The sequence below is a fragment of the Vombatus ursinus genome, unplaced genomic scaffold (assembly GCF_900497805.2).
Source record: "Vombatus ursinus unplaced genomic scaffold, bare-nosed wombat genome assembly UNPS02014837.1, whole genome shotgun sequence".
Classification (NCBI taxonomy): Eukaryota; Metazoa; Chordata; class Mammalia; order Diprotodontia; family Vombatidae; genus Vombatus; species Vombatus ursinus.
Window position 1 is genome coordinate 3,245,514 of NW_020954615.1, and position 15,828 is coordinate 3,261,341.

The 15,828-nt window shown below is 45.5% G+C and overlaps 2 protein-coding genes across 2 annotated transcripts; both read right to left on the bottom strand.

Moving 5' to 3' along the window:
- Positions 1–1,447: 1,447 nt before the first annotated feature.
- On the bottom strand, positions 1,448–3,694 carry LOC114026259 (lithostathine-1-like). The gene is made up of 5 exons (XM_027839924.1): positions 3,613–3,694; positions 3,273–3,391; positions 2,766–2,900; positions 2,073–2,184; positions 1,448–1,515 (listed from the first exon to the last, which is right to left on the bottom strand). The coding sequence occupies exons 1-5, from the start codon at positions 3,686–3,688 to the stop codon at positions 1,448–1,450; spliced, it is 510 nt and encodes a 169-aa protein (XP_027695725.1). The 5' UTR covers positions 3,689–3,694.
- A 6,343-nt stretch (positions 3,695–10,037) lies between these two features.
- On the bottom strand, positions 10,038–14,380 carry LOC114026288 (lithostathine-1-alpha-like). Its single transcript, XM_027839962.1, has 6 exons — positions 14,305–14,380; positions 13,965–14,083; positions 13,459–13,596; positions 12,545–12,656; positions 11,994–12,127; positions 10,038–10,073 (listed from the first exon to the last, which is right to left on the bottom strand). The coding sequence occupies exons 1-6, from the start codon at positions 14,378–14,380 to the stop codon at positions 10,038–10,040; spliced, it is 615 nt and encodes a 204-aa protein (XP_027695763.1).
- Between the last annotated feature and the right edge of the window lie 1,448 nt (positions 14,381–15,828).

Sequence of the window (15,828 nt, forward strand, 5' to 3'; positions counted from 1 at the left end):
GAGGTTTGAGTTACTCATCATTTTATATGTCCTAGTTGCATTAATTCCTAGGGTCATTGAGCTACTAATGTCTGCAATATTGTCCTCAAGCCATGTATTTCACTTGCTGAAACCGAGTTCCATTTCCAATATCCAGAGAAGGAGACCTATAGTTGGCCTCTGAAAATCATACCTATCTCTTCCCTTCCATAAATGCTCCCCACTTGTGTTCATTTTTCCTGTTGATGCTCTGTATATTTGGGGAAGAATTGTCCTCAGATTTATGACTAAAATGTTTCATTGTTCCTTTTCTTATCATGTCCTCTCATGAAGTCTTTTGAATTTATATTAGCTATGAAATCCAAAGATCTGCATTTGAGACTTCTTAACTCTGTGATGTTAGGAGTGTCCCTGAGCCTCTTTCCTCATCTCTCAAACTGGGGTTGTTTTCACAAAGTTAGCATGAGAAAAATTACTTATAAATCATGAAGTATCATCATGCTTAAAAACCAGTGGTTCAACAAAATAATTCAGGGGTTCAGGTCAGAAAGAAGTTTCTTCAAAGACACAGAAACATTAAAAGTGCCTACAACAGAACCATCCACAGACAACACCACAGGAAGGAACCTTAAGGAGAATCCTAACAATGGCATATAGCTATGAGGAGTCCACAGAGGAGAGCCCTGTCTCCACCCTCCTCCAAATATAAGAGAAAATAGAATTTTATATATTAACGTGTAAGAAAAATATGGATAGACTAGCACAAAATAATAAAGAGTGAAATAAGCAGAACCAAAAAAAGGCTGTATACAGTAAGGGTAATATTGTTTTAAGAACAACTTTGGGTGAATAAGTCATAAAAAGGGAAACAAAGAAAAAAGATATTTGCACAACTTTATTATATATCTAAAGGAAATAGCAAGTTGTGCATGGTTGATTTACAGTTTCATGTGTAATCATCCTTTTTACATATACTATGTAATCAAAATTCTTGTTTTATTCCACAAATTAAAAATAAAATAAATAAAAAAGTTTTTAAATAGACTAGTTGTTTAATTTTATGTGATCAAAATTATTAAATGATCTTCTTGATTCTTTACGTGGTTAAGAACTCACACCTTAGCAATATTTTTTAAACAAATTTGAACTTGGTCTCTTCCATTTTTTTAAAATAGCATAACCATTTACATTCAGGTTATGCATCAACTTTGAGCTAAATGTGGCATATGGCGTAAAGGACTTTGGGCCAGGCAACACTGAAGGAGTTTTAAAGAGAAGAAAAGGAGAAGAAAAGGAAAAGTAGAGACAGAAGGCAGAGAAAATGTGAGAATCGGGGCTGGTGTGAGAAAGGAGGATGGGAAGAAGATTCTTTAAGGGGGGCAAGTAACCAATATGGCCATGATCCTAATGGATTATACTTGGTTTCTAAGGCAGCAGAATCCCAACACCTTCCTCAGGCTTGTCTCCTTTAGGCTTTTAACTTGCAGAGGTAGATATACTGATTCTGGCAAGATTCATTTCTCCAGCTCTGGAATCCTGCAGAGAGATAGCCTAAATTAGGTCTTACATGTTTTAAGTGGAGGCCCCCAGTCTGATAACTATGGCTTCTTTGCATAGGTTTTACACTCATTTAAATATGTCCTTGTGATCCAAAGAGGAGAGTAAGGAGAGAAAAGGAAGGAAAGTAGAGGAAAAAGTGGGGAGGGGAAAAGAGAAAAGGAAAAAGAGAAAAGAGTAGGGAGAAGAGAAAAAAAGAAAAGAAAAAGAGAGTTGAAAGAAAATGGGAAGAGAAGAGAAGAGAAGAGAGGAAAATAGAAAAGAGGTTACAAGAGGAGAGGGAAGGAAAAGAAAGACAGGAGGACAGGGGAAGGCAGGAGAGGAGAGAAGAGAAGGAGTAGAGAGCAGAAGAGGATAGAAGAAGAGAGGAGAGAATGGGGGAGGAGAAGGAAGGACAGAAGATGAAAGAGGAGAGGAGGGGAGTATGAGGGGAGTCACTCTCATATTATAGGAAGGAGGTACCCTCATGTATCTAGGGATTCAGATAGCACAGGATAGATGGTAGAGGTATGAGGGTTTTTCTTTCTCTAAGTCACCAGACTCAGGAGTCAGGCTCACACAGTAGTTAGGATTGGTTCTGCTTGGGGAGCCCTTCGCCCAAGCTTGGTAGAGGTAAAGGGCACTGCTGCTCCATCTCCACCTGTGGTTCTGGGGGGAAGGGACCAGAAAGGGAGGTGATTAGGGAATAAATGGTGAAACACTTCCCACCAACCACTTACCTCCCCTATACCCCACAGTAAAGAGATGAATGGTGCCTGCACCTTCCTCAACCCTGATTCCCCAAGAGATTTATTCTGTTCTCTAAATCTTTCCAGATGGTACCATCCCTCCAGCTGCTGCTGGGATTCCTCAGCACCAGTCCCCTTCCACACCCATCACATCCTCTCTATAAGGTCTAGGCAGAGTCTATTACCCATCCCTCCTCCAGAAAACCTTCTCTAACTCCTGTGCCTCACTCCCCTACCTTGCTCTTGCCTGATCCCCTGCCTTGACTGGTTCTAGGGGAGTCTTAGGTCAGGGACTGTTTGGGACTGTTGCTCAATGTGAGATTTTCTCAGTTGTAACTCTTGTCTCCTTTAGGGGGGTAGCTATATAGCAGTGCTCACACTTCCTCCTCAATCCCAGTGTTTTTCCAAGGGTGCCAGACCTAAAAGACTGGCACCAACCCACCTGCCCCTTTTCTCCTTTACTCTCCTGGGCAGGGAGAAGGAGGGGCTTCTAGGTCATACCTTGGGGTCACGCAGACCGATCCAGACTGGGTTCTCACCAATCTCATTCTCCATGATCATGGTGGCCACAAAGGAGGCCTCAGCTTCATTAAGCAGGGACACCAGGTGGCCTGAGGGGTAGCCCTGGCACAGCAACTGTGCAAGAGGGGTGGAGGAATGAGTTAAAAGCTACTGGGAGAGACATTGAGCAAAGAAGAACAGACAATGCTGAAAGGGAGATGCAGGGGACAGGGTGTTTAGTAAAGGAAAAGAGAAAAGTCTAAAGGCCCAGGAAAGGGGGCCATGTTTAGATGGCTAGAGGGAACAAGGACCACCATTATGAGAAGTGAGGGTCTACAGGACACAGAAAAAGGAGGAATCCAGCTCTGTAGTCCCTAGAGAGTGGAAGATCTGAGTGAGAGATGAGGGGTTAGAGACTCATTGTGACCCTACTTCTAACCCCAATGGACACTGAGATAGTGAGACAGACCCAGCCATCCCCCTCAGGGAGCTCTCTCTCCAACATACATCAGCAGTGTTCCAGGTCTCTGCAGGACCCAACAAGCCATAGCAGTGGGGGCCATGGAAGCCAAAGCCCTGGGGGCAGGAGCTCCTGGCAGAGGGGGGAGCAAGGGCCTTCTCCTGACCTGGAGAAGGAAGAGAGGAGCTGCATGTGAAGGCAGCTGAGGCTCCTGTTCTCTGAACATCTCTCTTTGTACCCTACAAACCCCCAACTGCTCCTTTTTTGTTCCACTGTCCCCATGCTCCTGTTGTCCAGCCCCTTCCCTTTCCTTCTTAATATGTCAAAGCCCCCTAGGTTTTTCTAGGCCCAGATGTGTAGTCAAGGGGGAGGCCTGGAGGGACTCACCTTGTGTCAGGCCTGGCAGCAGCAGGCAGGTGAAGAGTAGCCCTGAAAAGATGGGGGACATCATAGCAGATAGCATCACCTTTGATTCTGGGGAGGAGAGAAGAGAAATCCTGATTCCCCTAGCATGATCCAGCCAAGGACCACTGAGAAATAGGGGCAAAAATGGTGGCCAAGACCTCAATAGACCCAGGGAGCTGCTGTTCTACTGCTTTCCTGGCCCAAGCTGGGACTAAACTCTCTCCTCTCTCCTGTCCCCTTCCTGGATCTGGGGGAAATACATGGACTCTGATTGTGGCAGATGGAAGACGGGGAGTGAAAAAGTGAGCAGAGACCCCTCTTTCAGAATTATTTAGAAATGACCATCTACCGGCATCTCCCTCCAAGATAGCTGCTTAGTGAGGTGGATGTCTCCTCTTTTCAACTGGGATGGGAATGGTCTCAGGAGACTGGGAGGACCCAACCTCCCACACCTCTCCCTCACTTACCAGACTGGCAGGAATAAGGGATAGTGTAACTGACCAGAAAGCGACAGAACCCTTATAGAGAGAGGACTCAAGAGGGTGTAGACATGGGCAGGTTTGGAATAGGAGGTGACTAGGCAGAGGCAGGGGGATGGAGTGAGCATCAAAGCACACATGTTGATGAAGGGCAGGGGAATTCTTGGAAGAGGGTGTGATCTTTCTCAATCTGGGTTCAGGAGCATGAGAATGCTTTCTTCCCAGAATTCAAGGGATGGGCATAATACTAGTTCCCTCCCAAAAAAGATGCCAGCTGCCTTGTTCCCATAGCCCTGGAAAACCTTGGTGAAGGTTTGTGATTGGAGAAAGAGGGAATACACACAGGAATGAGTGAGCTTCCTGAAAACCTGGATGGAGACTAGAATCCAGGAAAGGTATAGTGTCATAGACCTTGACCCTAAAGAGGGAAGGAATTCTAGTCAATGGACCCAAGGGGCCTTGACTGGACCCCCTATCTTCCTATTAATTACTGGGATGTTGTGGACAAAAAGACAAGTCTCAGGCTCTTGGAAACACCCTCTCAGTGATCACTAGCACATTTTCTAGAGTTGATTTGGAGTTAGGTTAACATAGTCAGGAAAGAACAGAGTTCCCTGAATCTTCTCTCAGCCCAAGCTTGACCCCAAAGGGGAGGGACAAATGGACACAGGTAGGACCAAGCAGCAGATCTCCCAAGATTACCAGAAAATTGAAAAAAAATAGCCCAAATGTCTTGGGCCCTTATGGAGACCCACAGCATCCTTCTGCCACATACCTACTCCTGGTTCTCACCTCTCTCTCTTTTAGAAGATTCTCTACTAGAGGTTTAAAATATGTTCCCATCAGTAGGACTTGGGTAGTTGGAAATGTTTGATTCCTCCTCATCAACAACTTTGGAGCCCACTGACTGGCTCTTGAGGTGCCCAGCGGGTGATTCAAAGTAGGTGACCCTGATCAGGATATGGTCTGCTTTAAACACCAACATCCCTCTCACAATGTGGTTCCCAAAACAGCCCACAAGACCCTGGATGGGATGTGACCACCTTTGAGCTCAGTAGCACCATCACTTCCTTTACTCTGGACACTAGACTTCCCAGTCCAGGGTGCTTAGATCTGGTCTGGACTATCGTAGCTGCTGGTGGGCCTGCCTGCCACTGGTCTCTCTCCACTCCAGTCCATTCCCCATTTATCCAGAAAGTGATTTTCCTAAAATGCAGGTCTGACCATGTCACTCCTTCACTCAGTAAACTCCAGTACTTCCCCTTCACCTCCAGGATCAAATACAAAATCCTCTGTTTGACATTTCAGGCCCATTGTGACCTGGCCTCCTCCTACCTTTCCAGTCCTCGTAAACCTTACTTCTCATCGTATCCTCTATGATTCAGTGATACTGGCCTCCTTACTGGTCCAGCAACAAGACACTCCATGTCTAGATTCAAGGAATTTTCTCTGCCTGTTTCCCATGTCTGGAATATTCTCTCTCCTCATCCCTGCCTACTGGCTTCCCTGATTTCCTTTAAGTTCCAATTAAGTCAATCTTCTATAGGAATCCTTTCCTAAACCTTCTTAATCCCAGTGCTTTCTGTCTCTTAATTGTTTCCTGTTTATTTTCCAAGTAGCTTGTTTGTACATATTGTTTGCTTGTTGTAAAACATTAGATTGTAAGCTCCTTGAGGGCAGGGACACTCTTTTGCCTCTTTTTGTATCCCACAATGCCTGGCACCTAGTAGGTGTTTAATCAATGTCTACAGAGTGATAAACTGACTGACTAGTCACTCTGTAGCTCCCAGCTCAACCTCAGGCTGAAAAGAGGAAGCAGGTTCCCACTTCTTCCCCTCTCCTGGTGCCTCTGAAACCAAAACTCAGCCACTGGTTATAATCACTCCTTCCTAGGAAGCTGGTCTTGGCTGTAGAAATGGGCGCCAAATTTCTACCTACTTAAGCCCCCTCCATACCCTTCTCCCCCCAGAGATGGAGGAGAATCCAAAGCCTGAGAGGATTGTTGCTGACTACACTTACAAGAGAAAGAAAGGAACCTTCGTAAAGGGTCTTAGGAGAAGGACCCATGTCTTTTGGAGGTCTTCTCTAGTAGTTTGAATCCTTCTGGACTTTTCCACCATTTTCATTTCATAGGAAAACCCAGAAAGGTTTTGGTGGATTGGTGGAGGGCTGAAGGAAGCTTCAGTAACTCAGAGGCACCCAGGCATTTGGAGCATGTTGGAAGTCAGCCACCAATATGGTGTCAGTTTGTTCCCTTAAAGCCCCCTTCAGATTGAGAATGAGGAAAAGAAAAAACTATTTTTCTAGAAAAGAAAAGATTTCTATTTATTTTTTAAGGATGTAGGTTGTTGCCTGTGTTATGGAAGAATATTTTGTATCTGACATGAGTGAAACAATCAATTTATTTCAATATATTGATTATATGCTGTAAAATACTTTGTTTTCAAAGAAACTCTTTGCAGGGCCTGAGATTCTGCTTTTGCCTCCGAAGTAGCCAAATACCAATTCCTTCTTCTGTCTTGTCATTTCTAGGATTGCCACTTTCAGACAGAAGATGTTGGTCATGTCAATCAAAGAAGCATCTGATGGAGCTTCCATGTATAATGAAGTGATGTCTATCAGTGACGAATGGGCAACTAATCTAGTGACACAATGACATCATTAGATTTTTGCGTCTCTGTGCCATTGCAGGCTTGTTACCTAGATATTTATTTGTTTTAATTAAATGAACTCCTGGGGACCCTGGGCTGCCACTGTGTTTGAGCTTGTCCTGAAGGTATGTACTTTACTTGCTGAGGTTGACTCCATTCCCAGTATCTAGAGAAGAGGCCCAGTAGTTGATCTCTAGAAATAAGACATGTCTCTTCCCTTCCGTAAATGATGCCTACTTGTGTTCACTTTTCTCGATGATGCTGTCTATATTTGGGACAGAATTGCCCCCAGATTTATGACTAAAGGGTTCCATTGCTCCTTTCCTTACTATTTCTTCTCATGAAATGCCTTTGCTTTGAACCAGGAGTGAGGAACCTGCAGTCTTGAGGCCACGTGTGGCCTTCTAGGTCCTTGGGTGCAGCCTTTTGACTGAGTTCAAGTTTTACAGAAAAAAATCCTCTTATTGAGGGGATTTGTTCTGTGAAGTTTGGATTCAATCAAAAAGCCACACTTGAGGACCTAGAGGGTCACATGTGGCTTTGAGGCTTCAGGTTCCCCACCCCTGCTTTCAACTAATTAGTTGGGTGGTCATAAGCTACAGTTTTAGTGGATAAATACCCATAGAACACCTTCAATCAAGTGGAAACACTTTTAGGGAGTCTGCCCTGGGAATTGGGGTAGACCTCCAAGCATGACACTTGAGCGATGGAATTGGTAGTCAGAAAGATAGCAGCAGGCTACATTGATGGCCCATGGTAACTCCATGCATTCTCTCTGCCTGCCCCCCATGCCTGAAATTGTCTCCTTCCTCATCTCCATGCCCTGGTTTGCCTGTCTTCAAGTCCCAGATAAAATCCCACTTTCTACAAGAAGTTTTTCCTGATTCTTCCTTAATTCTTGTGCTATCCCCTGTTGATTATCTCTTATTTTATATATGTGTGTGTGTGTGTGTGTGTGTGTGTGTGTGTGTGTGTGTGTGTATAGGCATACACACATATGTCTTTGTGAATATTAGCTGCTATATTGTCTTCCCTCCCCCACAGCCATTAGCCTGTGAGACCCTAGAACAAGGACTATCTTCTGACTTTCTTTGTATCCCCACTGCTTGGCATACCACCTGGTATATAGCAGGTACTTGATGAATGCTTATTTCAGTAACTAACTTCCATGTGAGGAAACTGGTAACAGTGAAGAATAGCTTTCTTCCTTAGACCACTTCTTGTCTCAGCAAAGGATTCTCTGACTTAACACACATTTGGTTGGATAATTTCTGAGTTCCCTCAATACTCTGAGAGCCAATAATTCTCAGTCTTCTCTTCTGCAGACTAAATATACACATTTTGCTCACCGGTCCTTCTAGTCCTTCTAGGACCTCACTGTAGTCCTTGAACGCCTATCCCCACTCCCAAGTACCTACTGCAGATCTGTTAATGCCCCTCTTAGAACATACCGATTATATTGAAGAGGGGATGAAAGTTCTTGTCAACAACGTCCTTGGCCTGTCAAAAGATTCAACACCAGAATGTGTACTGATTTTATCAGTGGAAATGACTGTTAACTTTGCTGCTGCACCCTAATGACCCTGGGAACTTTCCATGTGATGAGCAGCTGTGACCTTCCATATGTATTGCCCCCCATTAGAATGAGAACTCCTTGAGGGGAGAAACTGTCTGGCTTTCTATTTGTAAGTCCAGACTTAGCACAGTACTTTGAATATAGTGAGTGCTTAATTGAATGCTTTTTAATTAATTAACTCATTCATTCATTCATTCATTCCTGAGACCTAGGCCTCATTTCAAAAGGCCAGGAATTGAGCTCAGGTTCAGGAGCTCAAATGAACAACTACAGGTCAAAGGTGGAAGAACATTCATCATTTCTGAATTCTTCTTCTGTGTGTAAGCCCAGCATCCACCATGGACTCCCTCTCAGCAGCTGGGGTCATATAGAAACGAAACATAGGTGTTAGGGCAGACACACATGGCCACACCAAGGTAGCCACAGAAAGTTCCCAGGGATCTTACCTGGGTGTTAATGCCCACACTGTCTCCCATAGGTTCTCTTCCTACCTATCTGACTACTCCTTCTCAGTCTCCTTTGCTGGGTCTTTATCCAAATCATGTCCTCTGATTGTAGGTGTCCCTCAGGGTTCTGTCCTGGGCTCTTTTCTTTTCTTTCTCTAAAGTGCTTCAGTTGGTAATCTCCTAAGCTTCCATGTATTTAATTATCATTCCTCTACTAAAGTTTCTTTAGGTCTCCTTCCCCAACCTCTCTGATGACCTTCAACCTCTCCATCTCCAACCCATGGAAGCTGAACTCTCTGCAGTAGATTTTGGCGGGTTTTTGTTTATTTGTTTTTTTGTTTTTTGTTTTTTTTTTTTTGACTAGGCAATGGGGTTAAGTGACTTGCCCAGGGTCACACAGCTAGTAAGTGTTATGTGTCTGAGGCCACATTTGAACTCAGATCCTCCTGAATCCAGGGCCGGTGCTCTATCCACTGCACCACCTAGCTGCCCCTCTGCAGTAGATTTTGAATGCTTTGCAGGTAAGCTTGAGAAAGGACCAATAAAGTCTCAAAACACATTTGGTAATTCAACACATGTGAGGACTTCTCCATTGTCTTCCATACTTTTGCTGAGAAGGGATAAGAAAACATTCCAAGAATATTGAATATATATGTCTAACTAAGATAGCCCAGTCAGGTGTAATAGGGCATTACCCTCCTTACATGGAGCTTAAACAGGTCCTGAGTTCCGTGCAGTCCATTGCTATGTTGGTACTCTTGCTTGTTAATTACTAAAATTGTAACCTTTCTCAGTAATTACTCCATTACTTGTGATGCTTCTTCCCCAGTTTATTGTGTATGGTTTTTAGATAAACTGTTGAAATGTCTCTTTTCCAGCAAGCAGTTCCTCACCTCTTCATACATAACACAATTCCAAAACTCCTAACTTTCAAGAAGCATCTATGATCTTTTGATCAAAGTTATCAGCTATAAAATTCACTGATTTGTTCTTCAGTTGTATCAAACATTTTGTGACTCCATTTGGAGTTTTCTTGGCAAAGATACTGGAGTGATTTGCCATTTCCTTCTCCAGCTCATTTTACAGATGAGGAAACTGAGGCAAACAGGGTGAAGTGACTTGCCCAGGGTCACACAGCTAGTAGGTAACTGAAGCCTGATTTGAACTCAGGAAGATGAGTCTTCTTGTTTCCAATCCCAGCACTCTATCCACTGAACCACCTAGCTGTCCCATAGGGATTTCTAGGGGCCCAGATTTAGGGATGCAACAGCCGAGGGACTGGCTCATTTTTCTGGGGACGTTATGGGAATCAGTCACCAGAGAGGAAAAAGCAGCTGTCTCTGCATCAGGAGGGGGCTTTTGCTTCACTATCGGCTCCTGCTCCTGGCTCAGGAACTGCTCCTCCTTTGACTGCCTAATGAACGAGGCCTCATGCCTATGGTTCATGGGGGACTAACTCAGTAGAGCCCCCGCTGAAGTGATCTGTTATTTCTTCTGGATTGGTCTTGTTGAGAGTGACTTATACATGCTCTCCCCCATTATAATGGGAGCTCCTTGAGATAAGGACCTATTTTCTACCTTTCTTTGCATCCTCAGTAACGTCTGGGACACAGGAAATGCTGAATAAAAATGTGTGGATTGATTGGTTGCCTGAGGAGCGATTGAACTCATCTCTGAAGACAATGGTTTGCCTCTGTCTTCATGGATCTGGCGGTCTTTGCTCTGCCGATTCTTCCTTATAGGTCACTCATCTCTGCTCAACAACTGTGTCAACCAAATGAACAAAAATCTCTTCTTTTTAGAGGCAGGGACAATGGACGGGACCTTTGATACCAGAAGAGGCAGAGATAATCTACCTGCACTGGGAAGGGGTTGGCATGAGAAAGATAGGACCTTGGAAAGTGGAACTATCTCAAGAACTCAGGGGCCATTGGAATATTAATCCCAGATGGGATCTTAGAATATTGGGAGGATTGACTCCATGTGTAACTCAATCAAAGCACAAACTGCTTCTTCTGAGGGGAGACTTACCAAAGCCATCGGCTTCTCCATATGCTTCATGCAATTTGATACACACAGAAACATGAGAAGACCAAGAATTTTCCATGTGTGACAGCCTTAGAGGCTTCCAGGAGGGGAGAAGGGGGCAAGGCCGAGGAAGAATTTCATGAAGCCAAAAGCATGAATGCTTGTGGATCAAAGAGGTTTCTGCCTTCCTGATCCAAATGAGCAAGCACTGGGGCAGGAGCCCAAAGTTTGATGCCAACAGCTCAGTTGGAAGGACATCTCAGGGTCATTAGGGCTTCCCACACATGGAGAGGTTAAGATGTAAGTTCAACAAGAAATGGTATTCTACATGACCTAGGGAAATTCTAAGCTGAATTTAAATAAGGAGGTAAGCCTGGAAAGTAGCATCACTCCAGCTCTTACTGAAGAATCAAAGTTATTGGGGAAAGACGTGTCCGGTGTGAAATTCAAAGATCTGTACTGGAACATTTCTAGCTCTGTGACCTTGGTAGTTTCTCTGAGTCTCAGTTTCCTCTTCTAAAATTGGGGTTGTTTTTATAAGCCTCACATGAGGAAAGTACTTTATAAATCATAAAACACTACACGTTTGAAAACTGGAGGTTCATTAAAAAATTCAGAACATCAGGTCAGAAAGTTTATTCAAAGATACAGAATGACTGGAGGAGTCTACTAGAGAGCTACTCAAAGACATAACCTAAGAGGAAGGAACTTAAAGGACAATCCTCATTAAGTACAATGGCTATGGGAAGAGTTCTCATAAGAGGGTACAGTCTCCTTCCTCCAAAGAATATAGGAAAAGCCGAATTTCCCATATCAAGGTCAAACTTAGTTTTGCAATTTCATGTAATCCAAATTGTTGTTTTGGACGATCTCTTCTACTCCTTGGTTAAGAACTCTCACCTTAACAATATTTGTGAAAAGAACTTAAACTTGATCTCTCCCACTTTTTAAAAATAGTGTGACCATTTATATTCAGGTCACTTATCAACTTTGAGCTAATTGTGGCTAATTGTGGCATGTGGGAATAAAAGACCCTGAGGCAAGGAGCACTGAATGGTGGGGGTAGAGGGAAGAGAAGAAAAGGAAAGGGAAAAGTGGAGACAGTTGGCAGGTAACAAAGGGGAGGGAAGGTGCTGGTGTGAGGAAGGAGGATGGAAAGAAGATTCTCTGGGAAGGCAGAGACCTTGACCATGGCCCTCCTTTGACTCCAAAGCAGCAGAATTCCAAATTCTTCTTCTGGCTTCTTCTCTCTAGGCTGGGAACTTGCTGGGAACTTGTACTGCTTATGACAAGGTTCATCTTTCCAGCTCTGGAAATCTGTGGAGAGAGGGCCTAGGTTAGTTGGAGGGACAAGTTAGGATGGGAGGTCCCTAGTCTGATGACAGTGGCCTCCTGGCCATAGGTGGCACACTTATTCAAGCTTGACCTTGTGGTGTTAAGAAGCATGGAGAGTAAATACAAGGAGGGAAGGGAAGTAGAAGAAAAGAGAGGGGAGGAGAAGGGAAAAATGGAAGAAAGGAAACAGGGAAGAGAGTTGAGAAAAGAAGAAAGAAGTAAGAGAGGAGGGGGAGAAAAAGGTGAAAACATTAAAAGATGAGACAAGAGGAGAGGAGTCACTCTCATGTTCTAAAAAGGAGGGGCCCCCATGCATCCAGGCTTTCAGACAACACAAAGTGAAGAGAATGCTTCTAGGTAGGAGGTAGAGGTGTGAGGGTTTTTCTTTCTGTAGCTCACCAGACTCAGAAGTCAGGCTGACACAGTACTTTGAACTGGTTCTGCTTGGAGAGCCCTTCCCCCAGGCTTGGTAGAGGTAAAGGGCACTGCTGCTCCATCTCCACCTGCGGTTCTGGGGGGAGGAGATCAGGAAGGAAGGTATTTAGAGAACAATGAGACACCTCTCACCAACCACCCACCTCCTTTAGACCTTTAATAAACAGGTCAACTGCACATGCACCTTTATTTAGCCCAGACCCCCAACAGGCTTATTCCATTCTCTAAATCTTTCCAGATGTTGCTATCCCTGGTGCTGCTTCTGGGATTCCTCAGCACCAGACTGCTTCCACTCCATCACATTCTCTCTATGAGATCCAGGCAGAGCCCAGTCCTCCCCCAGAAAACCTTCTCTACCTCCTGTGCCTCATCCTCTACCTTTCTCTTGCCCCATCTCTTGTCCTGAGGACCCTAAGCCTCTAGGGGAGCCCTAGGTCCTAGACTGTTTGGCACTGTTTCCCTAGATGCAAAATTTCCTGATGTGACTCTTGTCTCCACAAGGGTGGGGACTGAGAAGTCTCCTCTGGGGGGAAGCTGAGAGCTAAGCACAGATATGGGCACAAAAGACTTGTCCATTGAGTCAAAAAGAATGGGCAGAGATACTGAAGTGAAACTGGAGGTGAGTAAGTACCAAGTTGCTGCAGGTGGAGGTACAGACATTTTCTGACCCTTGACACCATCCAGACCTCCCTTCATGCCCCTCCAAACCCTCTTGCCTTCTCTAGCACAGCTTATACGCTTCTCTAATTCTAGGACTTTTCTCAGGGTCTTGGACCTCCAAGACTAGTACAAACAACCTTCCCCACCCCTGACAAACACACACACTGCTTTCCCTCTTCACTTTCCTGGACAGAGAAGGATGGGATTCTGTGTCATACCTTGTTGGGGTCATGTAGGCCAATCCAGACTGGGTTCTCACCAATATCATTCTCCACCATCATGGTAGCCACAAAGGAGACCTCAGCCTCATTGAACAGGGATACCAGGTGGCCTGAGGGGTAGCCCAGGCACAGCAACTGTGGAGGGCATGGAGGAAGTAGGGGTCACCAGGAGAGGCAGAGAGCAAAGGAGGCCAGAGAATGCTCCAGGGGAGCTTCAGGGAACAGGGTGATCAGTAGAGGAAAAGAGAAAAGGCTGAAGGCCCCAGGACAGGGGACCATGGTTAGATGGCGAGAGGGGGACAAGGATCACCATTATGGGAAGTGAGGGTTTGGGGGACACAGAAAAAGAAGGAACCTAGCTCTGGAGTACCTAGAGAGTGGATGATCTGGGTGAGAGATGAGGGGTTAGGGACCCATTGTGACCCCACTTCTGACCCCAAGGGGCACTGAGATAGCAAGACAGACCAAGCCACCACCCTCAGGCATCCCTCTCCCCAACACACCTCGGCAGGGTTCCAGGTCTCCTTAGGACCCAACAAGCCATAGCAGTGGGAGCCATGGAAGCCAAAACCCGGGGAGCAGGAGCTCCTGGCAGAGGGGGAACCAAGGGCCTTCTCCTGGCCTGGGGAAGGAAGAGAGGAGCTGCATGTGAGGGCAGCTGAGGCTCCTGTTCTCTGGACATCTCTCTTTGTACCCTACAAACCCCCAACTGCTCCTTCACTGTTTCACCATCCTCACACTCCTGCTGTCCAGCCCCTTCCCTTTCATTCTTAATATGTCAAAGTTCCCTGGGTTTTTCTAGGCCCAGATATATAGGTATGGTAAAGGCCTGGAGGGACTCACTTTGTGTCAGGCCTGGCAGTAGCAGGCAGGTGAAGAGCAGCCCTGAGAAGCTCGGGGATATCATGGCAGACAGCATCACTTTTGATTCTGGGGAGGAGAGAAGAGAAATCCTGATCCCTCTGTCACATCCCACCCAAGGATCATAAGGGATGGGGACAAGTATGGTGGCCAAGACCTCAATAGACCCAGGGAGCTGCTGTTCTACTGCTCTCTGGGTCCAGGCTGGGACTATGTTCCCTACTCTCTCTTTCCTCTTCTCCCCTTCCTGGGGTCTCAGGGAATCTGCAGACCCCAGGTAAGGGACAGAATCTGGGTGCAACTGGTGGGGTTGACCAGTAAGCAAAGACCCCTTCCTCTTTTAGAGTTGTTTAGATGTGATTGTCTACTGGCATCTCTCTCCAAGATACTTGGTGGCTGCCTCTTCCTTCCACCTGGGAAGGTAATGGGGTCAGGAGACTGGAGAAACCCAACCTCCCACGCCTTTCCCTCATTTTCCAGACTAGCATGTCTAAGGGATAGTGTATCTGACCAGAAAGGGACAGAACCTTTATAGAGAGAGGGTGCAAGGGGTTGTAGACATTGGCAGGGGTGGGAGAGGAGGTGACTAGGCAGAGGTTGGGGAATGGAGTGAGGGTCAGAGCACAGGTGTTGTTGAGGGGATTCCTGGAAGAGGGTGTAGTCTTTCTCATTCTGGCTTCAGGAGCAGGCATGAGCCTTGCTTTCTTCCCAGAATGCAAAGGAGGGACATAAGACTGGTTGCTTCCCCTAAGCATGCCAGCTGCTTTGTTCCCATACCTATGAGAAATCTAGGGGAAGGTTGGTGATTAGAGGAAGAGGGAATACACATCAGAACAAGTGAGTTTCCTGAAAGACCTGGATGAAGGAGACTAGAATCTGGGAAAGTTATGGGGTCATAGACCTTGGCCCTGGAGAAGGAGGGAATTCCAGTTAATGGACCCAAAGGACCTTGACTGGAGCCTCTATCTTCTTGTTAATTACTGGAATTCCATGGACAAGAAAGAAGATTGTCAGGCTCTTGGAAAGGGCCTCTCAGTGGTCATTAGCACATTTTCTAGAGTTGATTTGGGGTTTCATTGACATAGTCCACAAAGAACCAAGTTCTTCGCTGCTTTTTCTAGCACAACTTTGCCCCCAAAGGGGAGAGACAAGAGGACATAGGCAGGACTAAACAGCAGATCTCCCAAGATCACCAGAAAAAGAAAAATTAATCCTAAATCTCCTGGACCTTCAGGCTACAGCATCCCTCTGCCACATGCCTACTCCTGGTAATCACCTCCCTCTCTTCTAGAAGAGTCTCTACTAGAGGTTTAAAGTCTGATCCCATCAGTAGGACTTGGGTAGTTGGAAATCACTTTGATTCCTCCTCATTAACAACTTTGCCACTGACTGGCCCTTGAGGTGCCCATTGGGTGATTCAAAGTAGATGGCCCTGCTGAAGACATGGTCTAGTTTAAATGCCAATGTCTCTCTCAGTACAGTTCCCAGAACAGGCCACATGACCAT

Coding starts and splice junctions, on each gene's coding strand:
- LOC114026259 (XM_027839924.1), bottom strand. CDS start 3,688: ATGCTATCTGCTATGATGTCCCCCATCTTTTCAGGGCTACTCTTCACC. Junction 2,901..3,272: donor AGACCTGGAACACTGCTGAT/GTATGTTGGAGA, acceptor CCTCTTGCACAG/TTGCTGTGCCAGGGCTACCC. Junction 1,516..2,072: donor GAGCCTGACTCCTGAGTCTG/GTGACTTAGAGA, acceptor ATCTCTCTGCAG/GATTCCAGAGCTGGAGAAAT.
- LOC114026288 (XM_027839962.1), bottom strand. CDS start 14,380: ATGCTGTCTGCCATGATATCCCCGAGCTTCTCAGGGCTGCTCTTCACC. Junction 13,597..13,964: donor AGACCTGGAACCCTGCCGAG/GTGTGTTGGGGA, acceptor TGCCCTCCACAG/TTGCTGTGCCTGGGCTACCC. Junction 10,074..11,993: donor AAAGGAGGGCCATGGTCAAG/GTCTCTGCCTTC, acceptor TAACGTCCCCAG/AAAAATGAGCCAGTCCCTCG.